The 18,321-nt window shown below is 40.0% G+C and overlaps 2 protein-coding genes across 3 annotated transcripts in view; one reads left to right on the plus strand and one right to left on the minus strand.

Moving 5' to 3' along the window:
• TMEM219 (transmembrane protein 219) overlaps positions 1–18,321 on the plus strand; it is a 557,800-nt gene that overhangs the window by 300,751 nt on the left and 238,728 nt on the right. The gene's annotated exons all lie outside the window — the stretch shown is intronic.
• On the minus strand, positions 10,451–17,220 carry LOC147703765 (uncharacterized). The gene is made up of 3 exons (XM_086932109.1): positions 12,983–17,220; positions 11,148–11,363; positions 10,451–10,711 (listed from the first exon to the last, which is right to left on the minus strand). Exons 1-3 carry the CDS (start codon positions 13,418–13,420, stop codon positions 10,451–10,453), a joined length of 915 nt encoding a protein of 304 aa, XP_086788235.1. The 5' UTR covers positions 13,421–17,220.

Below are 18,321 nucleotides of genomic sequence, written 5' to 3' on the forward strand. Positions count from 1 at the left end.
GTGCCCCTGCCCACCATGCACATCTCAGAGATGACCCTCCCAGTTCTGACCCTCGCCGTCGCGTCCTGATAAAGCAGCTTCGTCCAATTTACGAAGCCTTCGCCGAGGTCCAGCGTGCGCAGAACGTGGAAGAGATAAGGCCATTCCAGGCTGTCAAAGGCCTTCTCCATATCGACAGCAAACACCACTGCCTCGTCGGTGTCATAGGTGTCAGCCTCCAGTAAATGTAGGAGTCGCCGCACATTAAGCGCCGTATTGCGGGTCGGGATGAAGCCCGACTGGTCCGCGTGGACCAGCATGGTCATGTGGGGGAGCAAGCGCGTCGCCAAGATCTTACTCAAAATCTTGTAGTCCAGGTTGAGCATGGACAGTGGGCGGTACGCTGTTCTGTCCCATGGCTGCTTGCCTGGTTTCAGCAGGGGGACGATCAGCGCCTCCCTCGTGGTCGCAGGAAGACGACCCAGCCGCCTCGACTCGTTGTACAACCACGTCAGCCTGGGCGCAAGGAGATCAGCATAGGTGAGATAGAATTCCGTTGGGAATCCGTCGGTGCCCGGCGTCTTGTTCCTTGCCATGCTCTTGATGGCGACCCACACCTCTCTCTCCTCGATCTTGTCCCCGAGCCGCTTCGCGTCCTCCTCTCCCAGTTCCGGCAGGTCAAGATCCTCCGTAAAGGCCTGGAATTCCTCCAGTGATGGGAGGACCCTGCTGCGGTAGAGCTCCGTGTAGTAGTCATAGAACAACGCGTTGATCCCCTGTTGATCAAATCGCGCTGTCCCCGCATGGTCCCTGAGCTCAAGGATGACCGAGCTCCGGCGAGCCGGATTGGCCAGCCAGGCCAGCAGAGCTCCTGATTTGTCCCGTTCCGAGTGCGCTCGTGTAAGGTAGGCCTTGTCGTCAAAGCACCGGAGGCACTCCACCGTCGCCGCCACCGGCTCTCTCGCCTCCAGCAGGGCCTCGTGAGTGTCCGGCGGTTCAGGCCTTGCTCTTTCTAGCCCCCGCAGTACCTCGTCCTCCTTCGCGATTTCCCCCAGCAACGTTCTCCGCACCCCCGATGACGTCGCGATGCACTGGCCCCGCAGCACAGATTTGAAGGCGTCCCATTCCGTCGTAGCTGAGCCCGCCGTGCCCGCGTTCACCTGGAAGTACGCTTCGATGCCCGAGGCTATTGTGGTTCGGAAGAGCTGGTCATCTAGCGCCTCAGGGCGGAGTTTCCAGGCTGGGATCCTCAGGCGGATTTGCGCCCAGCGCATCCGCACGAGGAGCGGGTTATGGTCAGAGATCGAGCGCGTGAGATACTCACTGTGGCACACCTCTGCAAGCACAGCTCTCAAGAATTTCTGAAACTGTGGTTCTATGTTCATTTCGTCAAAAACAAGGTTGGTGGAGGGTCTAAGGGGAAAATTATTTAAAGACCAAAGGACAGACTAACCCCTTATTCACAATATAACAATTCAAAAAGGACTGTCAATGGTCTGTACAACTAATGGGGGCAAAGAAAAATGTGACGGGCTCTGTGTCTACCTGTAAAGTGTGTACAACAAAAAGGAAATGAATCCCATCAGCCCACCCATATGGCAGAGCTTCATCATCTGGGATAGAACCAAAGATGGTCCGGTTAAGGAGCCACACAACTGTTGGAATTATGTGCTTCTCCAAAACCAAGGAACCACCAGTGATGGATCGTACCAAAAGTCAAATCAGTTTGAAATGGTGTGGGATGTTAAATTGCAGTGAGAAAAAATGTGTGCAAAAAGAATCAAAAAGTGAGATGTAAAATTGGCTACCATGATTCAAGGAAAGTTTTATTAGGGAAAATCATGGTGTCAAAATTAAAATGAGTGTGAGACAGTTTGAAATAATAACTGTCTATTAAGGTTGGTGTTTGGTCAACATGTTTCAGCCATTGTAGGAAAGTTAAGCCTACCCGGCTTTCATCAGGACCTCTTGAACACTACTGCAATTAAGCTTGACCTAAGCTTAGTTAAAAAAGCTAAAGTTAACACAAATTAATGATACAAAACATCCTACTGTACATTGGATTTTCCAGACGGTGGATGTCTGTTTCATAAAGTATTTCGGATTCTTTCCTAAAAAGGAAGATAGACATCAAGGGACAACAAATAGGTAGAACATAGACACACATTTTTATTGTTTTTGCGCCATATGTTTCTTTATGCCAATAGGTCATTCTCCAAAACGATAGAAATATGTTTTTTTATTTATTTTTACTCACCCAAAAATGCTTGGGAGAAAGCCTCACCTCTTCCTGGCCACTGCTCAGGGTTGGAGGCCCTGCTCTAATTCGTGAGATAAAATAGTGGGTGTCTGGTTAGATCACATCCATACTAATGATTCACTGGCACAAAGTGCTAAAAACCTAGGCATTGTTTCTGAGTACATGACAGACAACAACTGCAAGGGCTGCTGTGAGAATGAGACACAGTAGTTAGTAACAGATCTCTGATTCTAACAGTATATCAATGTAAGAGCAGTGAAAAAAAGCTCTTCAAGGCTGGCTGATAGAGAACCTAGTTCATTTAGTAACAATAATACATAAGGGGCTCATCAAACTACGCTTTGTAATAGTAATCCAACAACCTGTATGCTGATATCTAGAGTGCTTTCCTAAGAAATTAAAATAGAGAAACGCTTTGCTGTGTAAAGCTGGAAAATGAGCGCTCTCCTAAGTATGAAGTAGGAAACTGCTTCGCTTTAGAGAGCTGCATGAGCTTGGCTGGCGTCGCTTCCTCACCTGTCCGTCAGTACCGCTGGACTGATCCTGAGCCGAGGGGGAGATACCGACTGGATCAGGGAGGAAGTTAATATATGTTACATGGGCCAATGGGGATGCTCCATAGCTGTAGGACCAGAGTGGAAACGGCATTATCAGCCAATGGAATCGTTCTTACTTGACTTGAAAAGGGAGGAAGTTAATATGTGTTACATGGTCCAATGAGGATGCTCCATAGCTGTAGGACCAGAGTGGAAACTGCAGTATCAGGCAATGGAATCCTTTTTACTAAAACACAAAATGGAAGCTTTTTACTGGCATTCTTGCCACACGCCTTGGCCCCTGCCTTCCCGGGATTTTGGAGCCAGACCAATCAGGTTTTGTGCCCAACCGGCAATGCAGCGACAACACTAAAAGGATACTCCATCTAATTGACAAATCGCATTTTCAAGCCTCAGACTCCGCACTGCTTGCCAGTGACGCGAGAAGGCGTTCGACCGCGTGGACTGGAGATATTTACAACATGTCCTGAGGCGTTTCGGACTGGGTGACCGCTTCTGCTCTTGGATAGCATGTTGCTACCATCACCCCCAGGCTAAGGTTCGGCTGGGTGGCTTACATTCAAACCCATTTGAAATTCAGCAAGGCACTAGACAAGGGTGTCCCCTTTCCCCCCTTCTATTTGCCCTGTATATAGAGCCACTAGCGCAGAAGGTCCGGGATAATCCCGAAATTAAGGGTATCACCTTCGGGCACGAACCCCACAAAATTAGTTTATATGGAATTGACGTGATAGTCGCCCTTGACCACCCAGACAGCTCCATACCCGCCTTCATGGAGGAACTTGACTCATTCGGCTCCGTCTCGGGATTCCGCATTAACAGAGGTAAATCTCTGATATTGCCGCTGGGCAAAAATGCACAGACACACGACTCTGCCATTGGACAAAGGAGCGGTCTTCAGCTGGCCGCCCAAGTCCCGTACTTGGGGATTACCCTTACCTCCTCAACAGAATCGACAGTATCAACCAACTACAAAACCCTCGATTCCCAGATCCGGATGGATCTGTCGCGCTGGTCAAAACAGCCGCACTCTTTACTGGGAAGGGTGGCAGCGGTGAAAATGTCGATCCTTCCTAGGATCCTCTATCTCTTCCAGACCATCCCGATCACGCCCCCGGCGGGCACCCTGAAAGAACTACAGGCCGCTCTCCATCATTTCATTTGGGAGGGGAAACGCGCACGTGTCCATAAACAATTGGCATACTAGAGCATGGACGAAGGGGGCCTTGGAGTCCCCAACCTGCTGCAGTACTTCCATGCCTCTCAACTCCGCTACCTAGTGGAGTGGTACAGGCCGGAGTCGGAGAAGAGATGGCTCTTCCAGAATAGAGCTATGGCGCAAACTCCGCTTTGGAGGATTCCATTCCTCGCCAGGCAACGTCGACCACAATACTTATTAAAGTCACCTATTACTCGCACGACTCTACAAGTATGGGATAGGGTTGCTCTCAGGAGAGGTTTAACAACCTTTCCTTCCCCATTCACCCCCATATTAGATAATCCAGAATTTCCCCCGGGCAATGACACAGGCGCATTCTCCCAATGGCGAGGTACTGCGTGTCGCTCTGCCGGCGACCTTTTCGATCTAAGAGGATTTCTTCCGCTCATAGACATCAATCAAGGGTACGACATAGAGAATCGTCACCTCTTCCAATACTTCCAACTTAGACATTGGCTCACTGACCCAGACACCGCCGCCATGGTGGGCCGCCCTATGACGACCTTTGAAAAATGGTTACTCACTAAGGACACAGGTAAACACCTCATTTCAGAAATCTACAAAATGCTCACACCGCCACACACTCCAGATAAAACACCAGGTCAGAGGCGCTGGGAGGCTGAATTGGGTAGGACTTTAACAACTAAAGAATGACGCTACGTATATTATAGGGCCTCGCACACCACACGTAATACAGGGGCAAGGGAAGCGGCAATGTACTGGCACCTCACCCCGGTCCGGCTTCACAAAGGGAATCCATCACGTAGCGAGCTTTGTTGGAGGGGATGCGGGGAACGGGGCACTCTAACCCATCTCCTTTGGGACTGTCAAGAAATTAGGAGCTACTGGGAGACGGTGCTGAATGACATTGACTCCACCTTTGAGACTGAAATCCCGAGATTCCCTGCATATGCTTTACTGGGTCTCCCCAATGCATTAACTTTCCCTCTGAAATCACTACGGGGTCATCAAATGGGGATCACCATACAGGCAGCCACGCAACATATCCTATCATTGTGGGGCTCGACGACTAAACCCACACACACGGGGTGGCTCCACAAGCTTTGGTTCACAATTGGGATGGAACGCATACAGGCAACACTTACCAACTCCACCGATGCATTTCGAAAAACGTGGCTTCCACTGTTGTCCCTCCTGTCCAAGGAATTCAATGAAGTCACATGTCCTAAATATCTTAGAGTTCTACGCCTCACTGACACCACACATGACTCTCGGTGACTTCTCGGCCAATCGCACTAATCCTCGCTGGCCCGCTGATGGACCTTTTGATACCAAATGTCACACTGGTTGGGGTGGGGGAGGGGGGACCGGGACTGAGTTGGGCAGGGGGTTTTGGGTATTGTTGTTTTTATTACTTTACCTTCTTGCAACGCCCGACACTTGCATCTATGATATCGTAATATCTACTTGGAATATGGACCCCGCTTTGCTATTGAATCTCAGGGAAGACATGCTTGTCTGTCCCGTCCGCTGTATATGCCTAATGCCTCTACAATTTGTCACAATGTCTTCCTTCACTTCTGCTGGAAAAATCAATAAAACACATTTGAAACTAAAACAGGAAATAGAAACTGCATTATCAGCCAATGGAATCGTTTTTACTTAACTGGAACAGGGAGGAAGTTAATATGTGTTACATCGGCCAATGAGGATGCTCCATAGCTGTAGGACCAGAGTGGAAACTGCAGTATCAGCCAATGGAATCATTTTTACTAGAACAGGAAGTGGCTGCTTCTCAAAGGAAGTACGCCACAGCACTTGGACCAGCCCACACACAGGGTAGCTGTAGGACCGTAGTGGAAACTGCAGTATTAGCCAATTATAAAATATTTATGATTAGTTTCCTACGAAGACCTGCACACACTGAAAGGGATCACCCATGTGGTGGGTACAAACCCAAGTCCTTTCTTAAGAACTTGTTCCTCAAGGTCACTGAGGGTACGAGAGCTAATATTCACTATGAGACTCTCCCCTCTGTGCTGGGTCCTGCTTGTTGTTGTTGTTGTTGCTGCAGGTGTTGGGAAAGGATAGTTCATCTTCCCAATGAACCTGGGGCTGGCCTCTCCTTCTGCCTCTGCTCCGTCCACGGCCCTGTCCTAAAACAGCCTGGTTATTAAACCATTGCGGTGGAGGCTGAAAATTGGGCATTGGTTGCGGGAATTGTGGCTGTCGATATCCCCAAGCAGCCGGAGGCCACCAGGGACCTTGTTGGTAAAAATTACCTCCTTGTCTAGCCCCCCTACGATTGGGCCTATTGAAATGACCTCTTCCCTGCCCCGTTGATGTACTACTACGTGGTGAGTCTGAGTCACTGGAGTTTGGGTCTGAGGAAGATGTGGAATAGTTAGACCCATACCGTCTCCCCTTCTTGTAATCTGAAGGGTTATAGGTGTTGCTTGTGTATGGGTAAATTTTCTCTAACGCAAATTTGGCCAGATCTTTACGAAATTTTTCAACTTTGGAAAAAAGTATAGACTCTTTGTACTCCTTGTTCACTTTGGTAGTTTCATCAGAATTTTTCTTAAAGACAGTATTGGTTAAAGTGGTCTTGATCTTCCCCTCTAAGGTTTGGATTTCTATCAAGATGGCATCTGCCACTCTTTTGGCTGTGGTGATAATCAAGATCAACCAGTCGCGCGAACATCGCCAGGCGATGAGCGACCAGACTTTCAAAAACGTCTTATCTGTAAGAAAAAGCCGGGGAGCATTGGTGACTATGAGTCCTGTAGGAGCGCACTTCCCATGGAGATATTCCGCCATAATCTGCCCGTGGATGCATGTACGTGAATGAGTTTTCTTTAAAGTCAGAACAGTACCCCAATTGTCCTGCTGACTTGGTCCTCCCGTCGGTAGGGCATCCAGAATACTAGGATTCTCTGAAAGAATGGAATTGAGTGTCTCATCGTCAAACGACAAGCCGGTGAAGTCCGCCATTATACCGCCTCAGAATAAATTGCCTAGGCGAGCAAATGCAACTCTAAAGTGAGAGCTGCTCAGAATATATATATTCAAGAAAAAAGACCACCAGCCGTGGCTGCTCTAAAACGTCAAAAACAAGGTTGGTGGAGGGTCTAAGGGGAAAATTATTTAAAGACCAAAGGACAGACTAACCCCTTATTCACAATATAACAATACAACAAGCATTTACAATGCAATGGTTTTGCCTTTGTTAAAGTTAGAGCTATTGGCATTGCTTTTAACATTCTGCACTCTGAAGCTCCACTCTGAAGCTCCACTCTGAAGCTCCACTCTGAAGCTCCACTCTGAAGCTCCACTCTGCTATAGAACATAGAATGAGTGCATTTGTTGTATTTTTGTTAAACTAGATTTGCATAGTAACATTTATGTTGTTTGTAAATAATAATGCAAAGACAAAATAAGGTTTATCTTTTTTATTTAAGTAAATATATTTATTATTGTAAGCAAATTAAACTGTACTGAAAATATGTTTACATTTTGTATGAAACATAATTTACTTATGTTTTTTTAGTTCCATTTACAGTAAAGTTTTGTGTACTTTTTTCAACTTATGGAAACATATCTTGTACAAGCCACTTTTAGATGGATGCAGGCAGCTGCTTTGAAACTTCTTTAAACAACATATACAATGATGTGAAGGTCTTAGAATGCGATTGCATGTATTGTTGGAAAACATCAATAAGGCACTTGAGGATGTCACACCGAACCATGCATAAGTACAATATTGCACAGTGACTTTACTAGTTTGAAAAAACCATAACTTCTGAAGAATCCGAAGATTGATGTTAAATGTTGCATGGATGACTGATGGATGTGTGAAAACGTGTGTGTATGTGTAAAGGATGGATGGATGTATGGAAGGATGAAAGTGTGGATGGATGCAGGATGGATTGTTGAAAGTGTGAATGGATGAAATGTTGGACGGAAGGACGGATAAAAGAAAATGTAGGTGGATGGATGTATAAAATGTTGCATGGATGAATGATGTATGGATGTGTGAAAAGGTGGTGTGATGAATGATGGGTGGATGGATGAAAGTGTGGGTGAATTGATGGATGTGTGAAAAGGTGGTGTGATGAATGATGGGTGGATGGATGAAAGTGTGGGTGAATTGATGTATAGATGAAATGATGGATGTATGAAGGATGTATGAAGGATGGGTGGAAGAATGAAAGGATGGATAGTTAAAGTTGCATGGATGTATGATGCATGTGTGAAAAGCTAGGTGGATAAATAATGTGTGGCTGGAAGGATGTGTTGATGTGTGTATAGATTGTGGAATGAAATTTTAAGATGAATGTAGAAAATGTTGCATGGATGAATGATTGATTGATAGTTGAGAAAGTTGTTGGAAAAATGATGAGTGAATGGATAGAAGGGTGGATGTGTAAATGATGTATGGATGGAAAGCTGAAAGTGGATGGATGTATTGTTAGTAGAATGAAATGGTAGATGAATGTGATGGATGGATGTGTTGAAATTTATGTGGCTGTATGATGGGTGTATGGATTGAAGGGTGGATGAGTAAAGGATGGATGTATGGAAATGTGGAAGTGTGGCTGGATGAAGGATGGATGAATAAAAGGGTGTATGAAAGGATGCATGGCACTGTTAGATGGATGCAGGCAGTTGCTTCGAAACTTCTTTAAACAACATATACAATGAAGTCAAGGTATTAGAAAGTGTTTTCACGTTTTGTTGTAAAACATCAATAAGGCATTTTAGGATGCCACTGAACTATGCATAGGAACTATATTGCATAGTGACTTTACTAGTTTGAACAATTCCATAACTTTCGAATAATTTGAAGATTGATGTATGAAATGTCGCATGGATGAATGATGGATGTGTGAAAAGGTGTGTGGATGTGTAAAGGATGGATGTATGGATGGAAGGATGAAAGTGTGGTTGGATGCAGGATGTAGTGTTGAAAGTGTGAATGGATGAAAGGATGCGTGGAATGATGAAAGGGTGGACGGAAGAAGGACGGATGTAATAAAAGGTGGATGTATGGATGTATAAAATGTTGAATGGATGAATTATGTATGGAGGTGTGAAAAGGTGGTGTGATGAATGATGGGTGGATGGATGAAAGTGTGTGTGTATTGATGTATAGATGAAAGATTGAATGGATGAAGCATGTAGGATGGATGGATGGAAAAATGAAAGGATGGATAGTTAAAATGTTGCATGGATGTATTATGTATGAGTGAAAATGTAGGTGGATAAGTATTGTGTGGCTGGATGGATGCGTTGATGTGTGTATAGATTGGGGAATTAATGTTTAAGATAGATGTGAAAAATGTTGCATGGACGAATGATTGATGGATCGGTGAAAATGCTGTTGGACAAATGATGAGTGGATGGATAGAAGTGTGTATGTGTAAAGATGGATGTATGGATGGGAAACTGAAAGTGTGGATGGATGTATTGTTAGTATAATAAATGGTAGATGGATGTATTAATAAAAATGTTGCATGAATGATGGATGTGTGCAAATGTAGGTGGGTGTATGAATTGAAGGGTGGATGTGAAAAGGATGGATGTATGGATAGAAAGATGCAAGTGTGGATGGATGAATAAAAGTGTGGATGAAAGGATGCATGAAAGGATAAAAGGGTGGACGGATGAAGTATGGATGGAAGAAAAGATGGCTGGATGTATGTGTGAAAAGGTGCTGTGGTGAATGATGGGTGGATGCGATGAATGATGTGTGGATGGAGAAAGGGTGGGCGTATGGATGTATAGATGATAGCGTGGATGGATGAAGGATGTATGGATAGGAGGATGAAAGGCTAAATGAAAAGTTGCATGGATGGATGTGTGAAAAGGTAAGTGGATGAATGATGGATGATGAAAGGGTGTGTGGATGGATGTATATTTGGGAGACTGAAATGTTAGATGGATGTATGGATGGAGAAAATGTTGCATGTATGAATGATGTATGAAAAGGTGGTGGGATGAATTATGGGTGGATGGATGAAAATGTGGGCGTATGAGCATTATCATGGGAGTAGCATTTTTAATGAACGTTGGATATGTTTTTATGTTACCATTTTTTCACAATGTATAAGACAGATGAATTTGCTACATAACATCGAATGAGTGCACATGTGGTGTAGCTTCTGTAAAAAAAAATTTACACATTAACATTTTTGCATGTAGCTCAATTTGCTATAGAATAATTACATTTGTTGTAGTCTTTTTCAAGTAAAATTGTCCATTAACATATCTTATGTACTCTGTAAATAATAATGCAAATACAAGATAAAAAGCTTTAAAAAGTTTTATTTAAGTAAATATATATTTAGTATTATTGTTTGCAAGCAAATTAAACTTTAATTAAAATACTGTATTTTTAGCCTTTTTACTGAAACATAATTTGAATATCTCCCATTTTGTACATTTATTTACAGTCAAGTATTGTGTTGTTTTTTACAACTCATGTATTTTTCGTATGTATCCATTTTGTAATATTACATTTACATTTTTTGGCAAGATTGGCATTAGAGCTTCTTGAATGTCGTCAATGTCCGGTGGTATATTGAAGAAGTCCAGTAGAATATTGTTATCTATTTCGACAGATTGTAAATTTTCTGCATTATCAATATGTACATTTAGTGTACTGTGTTCCTGATTCGCAGTTTCGAGCCCATATATAGTCATATTTATTTCTTCTTCTGGTGGTTCTATTTTCTGTGAAGGAAAAAGAATTTAGTTAATTTCATATTTATGAAGTTATTTTATTTCTTTTCTTGTGTTGACCTACGGAAAAATTTCTTGTTATATGCAGTCTTAAATAATGTTAATAAGTAGTGAAGATAGTTTAAGAAAGGATAGATTGTGAGTACGTATAGTGAAAAGGTATAATAGAGGATTATAGACTGTTTTGTAATGTTATAGATACTTTAGTAAAAATACGTTTTAATAAAGTGGAGAGTATAAGTTAGTTTTATAGTAGTGATTAGTATAATACATAGTATAGCTTAATGCATTTAGATAGAGAGTATTAGAAGCGAGAGTTTGAGTGAATTGTAATTAGTGAATATAGAGTTTGATGGTGTTTTCAAAAGTGGATAGTATAGATTGAGTAGTAGAGCAAGTTATTAATATTTTCATAATTTGTACTTACTTGAAATTGTGTATTCCTTGTTGTGTTTAACATTTTATTGTTGTTAAATTCATGCACGGTCAGGTGCGTCATCTTAATGTAGGATCCAATTTCAATGGGAAAGTCTGTGGCATCTCTCCAAAGAGTTATTTTTACTGAGTCCGTTGTATCTTTCACAGTTATTGATTTAAGTTTTGTATCTTGTCCGGCAATAACAATTGTTTTTATTTCTTCTTCCTGTAAGACAAAATTGGTAATAGAAATTAAAGAGAGTCTGTCAAAGAGAGAGAGAGTCTGTCAAAGAGAGAGAGAGTCTGTCAAAGAGAGAGTCTCTCAAATAGAGAGTCTGTCAAAGAGAGAGAGAGTCTGTCAAAGAGAGAGAGAGTCTGTCAAAGAGGGAGAGTCTGTCAAAGAGGGAGAGTCTGTCAAAGAGAGAGAGTCTGTCAAAGAGAGAGAGAGTCTGTCAAAGAGAGAGAGAGTCTGTCAAAGAGAGAGAGTCTGTCAAATAGAGACAGTCTGTCAAAGAGAGACAGTCTGACAGACTCTCTCTCTCTTTGACAGACTCTCTCTCTCTTTGACAGACTCTCTCTCTTTGACAGACTGTCTCTCTTTGACAGACTGTCTCTCTTTGACAGACTCTCTCTCTTTGACAGACTCTCTCTCTTTGACAGACTCTCTCTTTGACAGACTCTCTCTTTGACAGACTCTCTCTCTCTTTGACAAAGAGAGAGAGAGTCTGTCAAAGAGAGAGAGAGTTTGTCAGAGAGACAGTCTGTGAAAGAGAGACAGTCTGTCAAAGAGAGACAGTCTGTTGAAGAAAGTCTGTCAAAGAGAGAGAGTCTGTCAAAGAGAGAGTCAAAGAGAGATAGTCAAAGAGAGAGAGTCTGTCAAAGATAGAGAGAGTCTGTCAAAGAGAGAGAGAGTCTGTCAAAGACAGAGAGAGTCTGTCAAAGAGAGAGAGAGTCTGTCAAAGAGACAGAGTCTGTCAAAGAGAGAGAGAGTCTGTCAAAGAGAGAGAGAGTCTGTCAAAGAGAGAGAGAGTCTGTCAAAGAGAGAGAGAGTCTGTCAAAGAGAGAGAGAGTCTGTCAAAGAGAGAGAGTCTGTCAAAGAGAGAGAGTGAGTCAAAGAGAGAGTCAAAGAGAGATAGTCAAAGAGAGTCTGTCAAAGAAAGAGAGAGTCTGTCAAAGAAAGAGAGAGTCTGTCAAAGAGAGAGATAGTCTGTCAAAGAGAGAGAGAGTCTGTCAAAGAGAGAAAGTCTGTCAAAGAGAGAGAGAGTCTGTCAAAGAGAGGGAGTCAAAGAGAGTTAAAGAGAGTCAAAGAGAGAGAGTCTGTCAAAGAGAGTCTGCTCAAAGAGAGAGAGAGTCTGTCAAAGAGAGAGAGAGTCTGTCAAAGAGAGAGAGTCTGTCAAAGAGAGAGAGAGTCTGTCAAAGAGGGAGTCAAAGAGGGAGTCAAAGAGAGAGTCAAAGAGAGAGTCAAAGAGAGAGTCAAAGAGAGAGTCAAAGAGAGAGTCAAAGAGAGTCAAAGAGAGAGAGTCTGTCAAAGAGAGAGAGAGTCTGTCAAAGAGAGAGAGAGTTTGTTAAAGAGAGAGAGAGTCTGTCAAAGAGAGAGAGAGGGAGTCAAAGAGAGAGTCAAAGAGAGAGTCAAAGAGAGAGTCTGTCAAAGAGAGAGAGTCTGTCAAAGAGAGAGAGAGTCTGTCAAAGAGAGAGAGAGTCTGTCAAAGAGCGAGAGAGTCTGTCAAAGAGGGAGAGTTTGTCAAAGAGTGAGAGTTTGTCAAAGGTGTAAGTATTGTGTGCAAGAGTTTTTGGTACATAGTGTGCGTGTAAAAGGGTGAGTTTTTTTATTTTTTATAAGCTTACCTCAGCAATAGTCCCAGAAATGCTCATTAATGAGCGTAGTGAAGCTGCTTTTACTGTTTTTATCGGTGATATTGGTGGAGCAGGGGGTTGTAGGATATATTGTGCCTCCTGTATTATTTCTTGAGGTATAGATAAGGGCATCATGCGTGATAGTTTCGTTTGTTTCGTGATGATAATCACATTGTTTTTGGCTAAGAAATTGCGAATCATAATAGCATTTCCTTCTTTAGTTTGCTGGTAAAATGGCTCATTGTAGCACGTTGCTTTAATGCAACTACTTTCATCAGCTAGAGCTAGATGATACATGACTTTGTGCTCTTGTTTAGCATTTGTATAGTTTGTTTTTGTCGAACATTTTATTACGTTGGCTCGGATTGTTTTTTGGTAAGGTTTGTTGTCTTCATGTTTCATTTTTTTGAGGTCTTCTATGGAAATCATCTGAAATGAGAGAAAATGTTAGTACACATTCTGAGCATAAATTTTTCCCCTTTTGCTATTACCTGTAATAAAATAGCATGTTAATGAAGTGGTTGCATTTTAAACTGCCACCCATAATGCTTTGTGATCACTATAATATGATTCTAATGTACCGTAGTGCATGATGTTGTCATTAGTATAGATGTGATCTAGTGTAGAATTGTAGTCTGTTGTGTATTGTTGTATTTTTTGCTGGCATTGAAATTGCTGCAGCATATATTCTAATAGCAAAGTTCTGTTTGGTGACATTTGTGTTAAATCTATATTGAAGTCTCCCATGATGACATATTTTGAATTTGGATACAAGTAAATTATGCTACTTAAAGCTTGTAATAATGTCTGCAAAAGTACATGTGGTGGTTTGTACAGTATAATAAATAAGTATTCTGAATCATTAAGATGCTGAGTGAAAATTAAAAAGTCAATTTCGTGTTGTGTTTGATATATTGGCGATAAAAGCATGTTTTTTTTGTAGTAAATGGCAATACCATGCTTAGTGTGCTGGTTGTGAAATTTATCAAATAATACTAGGTGATATTGTTCTATTAAGAACGTATTCTTATCTGCTTTTCTAGTTGTGTTGATTTCAGTAAGGCATATAATATCACTGTTCATGATATTTTTGTCTGATTTCATAGCAGTGTAATTTCTTTGCAAGGACCGTATGTTATGGACAATTATATTACACTGTTGTCTATAGCTATCTAATTGTGGTACTGATATTTGTAATAGCATGTGTGTTCTTAAACGTGTCATTTCTTCATGCACTTTTGGATGTACAGCTATTTTGTCTTGCTGAAAGTTTCTAATGTATATGTTGTCTAAAGATTTAGCTCTGCTTAAAGCTACATAATGTAGATGATGTACTTTACTGTTGTTAAAGTGAATGTAAATGGGCTCAATTGTTTCTCCTTGTGTTCTATGTATAGTTCTTGCAGATGATTGTCTCAATGGGAATTGTTTGCGTATAATAGTTATAAATTTCTGTGTATATTGGAAATGCCGTGTAATAGCATGAATGGGTGTCCAATGAGGCAAAATATTACTGTGATATATGTGTTTGTTTTCTTGTCTTGTTAATTTGCCTACTGTTTCTTTATCAAAATTAATCCAAATTACATTTGGGCTGTTATTGATAGTTTCCACAAATTCTACTATACCTGTTGCACCATTTGTTAAACCATCATTGACATTTATATTGTTAGTTAAATCATATCTTAATTGCAATGCAATATGTAATATTGATGGCAGGCTCATTGTTTTAGTAGAATCTGTGGGCAACTGTTTGAGTATTTTTTTTTTTACTGCTTCACTTAAGTCTGCTGCAACTGTATCTATTGCTGTAGCTGTGTAAACTGGGTAATGGGTTATATGTTCTAATAAAACTGCATTATTTATGCTATTGACTTCATTGTTAGTTCCCATAATGTAAGGGATCGTTTTGCTAATGTTTTCAGGTGGCTCTATTTCTCGTGTTTTTATCTGTATAATATCCTCATTTGTTTGTTTCCCTTCTCTTAATCTGTTTAGTAGTTGAGCAAATGGCAAGTCATTTTGTTGTCTCATTATTTTAGTCAACTCAAATAACTTGAAATGTGTCTGCCATAAATTAGTACTTACTGGCCTATATGAATGTTTTGGGTTGTCAAATATGTATGGGTCAAAAACTGGCTTCAATTGGTAAAAGTCTCCAATTGCTAAAATAGATATTCCGCCAAAAGGGAGATCAGACATTTTTATCTCTTGCAATCTATTATGTATAAAGTTGAATACATTAGCCCCTACCATTGATATTTCATCAATTATTAGCAATTTAAGATGCATTAGCTGACCTTGTAGTGTGCTTCTATTCTCATGAGTTAGCTGTCTATGAGTTAGTGTTTGTGAAATAGGTATTTTAAAAGTACTATGTAGTGTTTGTCCTTGAATGTTATGTGCTGCTTTGCCAGTTGGAGCTGTAAGCAATACATATATGTTATCTGGGTTTTCTCCTGCTTTTGTATTGTAATAACGTACTAATGTTTGGTAAAGTGCTGTTATAAGGAAACTTTTGCCTACTCCTGCACCACCTGTACAAAATGTGTAGCATGGTGTTTCTTTTGTTTTAACCCAATGCAAATGATGATATATAAAGTTAAGTTGTTCTTCTGTTAGATTTTGCATTATACTATCATATTGTTCTTTTGGCATTATGTTATTGCTTATTGATTCTTCTCTACTTGTACTTCTAATCCCTAAATCAAATGATAGGTCATACAATGGGTTTTCATTATTTTGCACTTCATGGCATATGGTGTTATCTTCTTCTGTATCTATTGGTGGTAGCAATGTATCTAATATACTAGTTTCATTGCTATTAGTTGTTAGTTGTTTATTATGTTTATTATATTTATTATGGTTTGAATCAACTGCATTTTTAAGTTCTAGATAGCGTTCATAATAAGTTTCCTTGTTATTAATTATATTATGTTCATTTCGCCATGGGTAAAAAAGCATGAGCAATTCTCTATAGTAATTTTCTGAGTCATTTTTGATGTTAAATCTGCAATAGCGAATTACTCTTGCTTTTTTTCTTTTTATGCAGTTTGTTTCGTCTACTAAATTTATCTCAAGTTCTTCGTCATCTGAGCTATGAAAGTTATTTTCAATAAGGAAATTGTCATGGCCTGTTTCTTCTTTTCCTTTACATTTTTTCTTTTCATTATACATAGATGCATAGTCAGCTAATGTACATGTTTCTAATTTTACAGGGCGTTTACTATACCTGACTATAATATTATCATATTGTATTTTACAAGACTCATCTGGTAAAGAATTGATAGTTTCGATGTCTTTTAATAAGTATGTACGCTTTTCATTAGGACTTGTATTGATAAATACAAAAGATCTTGAACTTTTCCGTAAAGGAATTTGTAGTATTAGATATGCTGCTTCTTGTGCACTTATTTCTGTACAGTTTAAGAATTTGTTCCCTATATGCTTAAGTTGTTCTTTAATACTTGGATTGGCATGTACTTCTTTAGCAGCTTGGGCAATTAGTTTGCTCATTCCTCGCTGTGATTTACTAATGTATGAAACAATATACACAGCACATGCATATGCATCTAAGATGTATTGTATATCTATGTTTGCTTGCCATGCTTTCAAAATAGTTGGATTGTAGTTATTTATAAAGCATTCAGCTGGTGTCCTTTTCAAGAAAATAGTATTTTTTTGTATAATAGATTGTATACATAAAGTATATTGTTTTAGATCTATGTTCATTGAATGTAAAAACTGTTCAAAAGTATAATTTGAAAATTCTTGGCTATTTATAGTTAGATGTATTAGTTCAATTTGCTGTAAGAGCTCGTTATTTGTTTTGTCTAGCTCTATTGGTTCTAGTATAAAAGTTTCAGGCATTGGATATCTGGGATAATGATATTTGCATGTTCTTTTATGTTTGATACGGCAGTTTTTGGTATGGCCGTGTCTTTGTAGAGGTAGTAAAGACTCTATATCTGGTTCTTCTGTTTTTGCACATGTAACATACTTATTTATGAAAGTAGTGACTTCATTTCTATCAGAAGTTTCATATAGTGGAGCATTTTCTATCCATATTATAGCATGTATATGTGGTGATCCCCGTTGTTGGAATTCCACTCTATAAAAGTAATCAATAATTTTGCCAATTGGATTACTTTCATGCAATAAAACAGAATTAAATAATTTCCGAACTTGGAAGTCAAAATGTCTTGCACATGTAATGGGATTCTGCTGTATTAATTTGCATTTTGTTTCCCATGACATATTGTTAAATTCTTCTTTTGTGCATTCTGGTCTCTTTTCTGTACGTAATAATATGTTAATTAAGTGATACCATTTCGTTTCTGCAGCAGATAAAGTTAAAAAAAATGTTGGTAATCCTAATTGTCTAATCATAGCAAAGAGGTCTTTTTTGCATTGCTCCCAATATGGTGGTGAACTACGGATAGTTTTAAGTATTTTGTATCCTTCATTATACTGCAAAATTGTATCTAATTTATTCTTTATGTCTTTGGCAGTTATAATGTTTCCATTATTAAAGTATTTCCTAAGAGATATAAATATTTTGCTCTGTAATTGTTTAATGTGTAATGTTTTTAATTTAAAGAAAAGATTAGTAACACACTTTGCTACTCTTAGATCATTACTTCTTACTTCTGATTGACAGATTGTGCTGTAATGTATTGGGACATGCCTTTCTTCATTAGTCGGCCTTCGTTTTCCGCAAAATATAGTTGGGAATGCCAAATATTCAGAATCTTTGTCTTCATACAGGCCTCTTGGTGTGTTATATTCTGCAGGTGCTAAACTTAAAATATTATTTGTTTCTGTAGTAATAGTTTCATTATCTAACATAGTATCTAAATTTCCTGCTGGAATGTTGTCTGAGGAATCTGACGTATTACTTGTATCTGAAGTCTCATCACAAGAATGTATATCTTGTGTTGTATAATCCCAATCTTTATTAATAGTGATTCCATATTCTTGAAACAAAGTGCTTGTAGTGGCTAAATATAAAGCTGCACGTTTAACTTTGTTTGGTCTAACATTTTCATAATGGGTATAAGATTTATAACTTAATTTCCTTTTTAATTTTATTGGAATTGTCATGTTATCATTAATTTGCCTTGGTAAAACAGTTACTGTTGTCATAACGTCTGCAGGGACATTTACTACTGCACCTGATAGAGATTTTTGGAATCCACGTGGTAATGTTCTAATTTGTAAAAAAGGTATTCTTGGCGATACTAATCTTTCTTCTAAGTTATGCAATTGTAAGACTGCTGGGATATCAGGAAATGTCATCCCATTATATACTGAACATGGAGGTATTTTGT

The sequence above is a fragment of the Lissotriton vulgaris genome, chromosome 7 (genome assembly GCF_964263255.1).
Source record: "Lissotriton vulgaris chromosome 7, aLisVul1.2, whole genome shotgun sequence".
NCBI classification, from domain to species: domain Eukaryota; kingdom Metazoa; phylum Chordata; class Amphibia; order Caudata; family Salamandridae; genus Lissotriton; species Lissotriton vulgaris.

Bases quoted from the DNA above. Each gene is read 5' to 3' on its own strand.
- LOC147703765 (XM_086932109.1), bottom strand. From the start codon at position 13,420: ATGATTTCCATAGAAGACCTCAAAAAAATGAAACATGAAGACAACAAA. The intron at 11,364-12,982 runs GTAAGCTTATAA...TTTGTCTTACAG, and splicing joins TTTCTGGGACTATTGCTGAG to GAAGAAGAAATAAAAACAAT. The intron at 10,712-11,147 runs GTAAGTACAAAT...TTTCCTTCACAG, and splicing joins CAAGGAATACACAATTTCAA to AAAATAGAACCACCAGAAGA.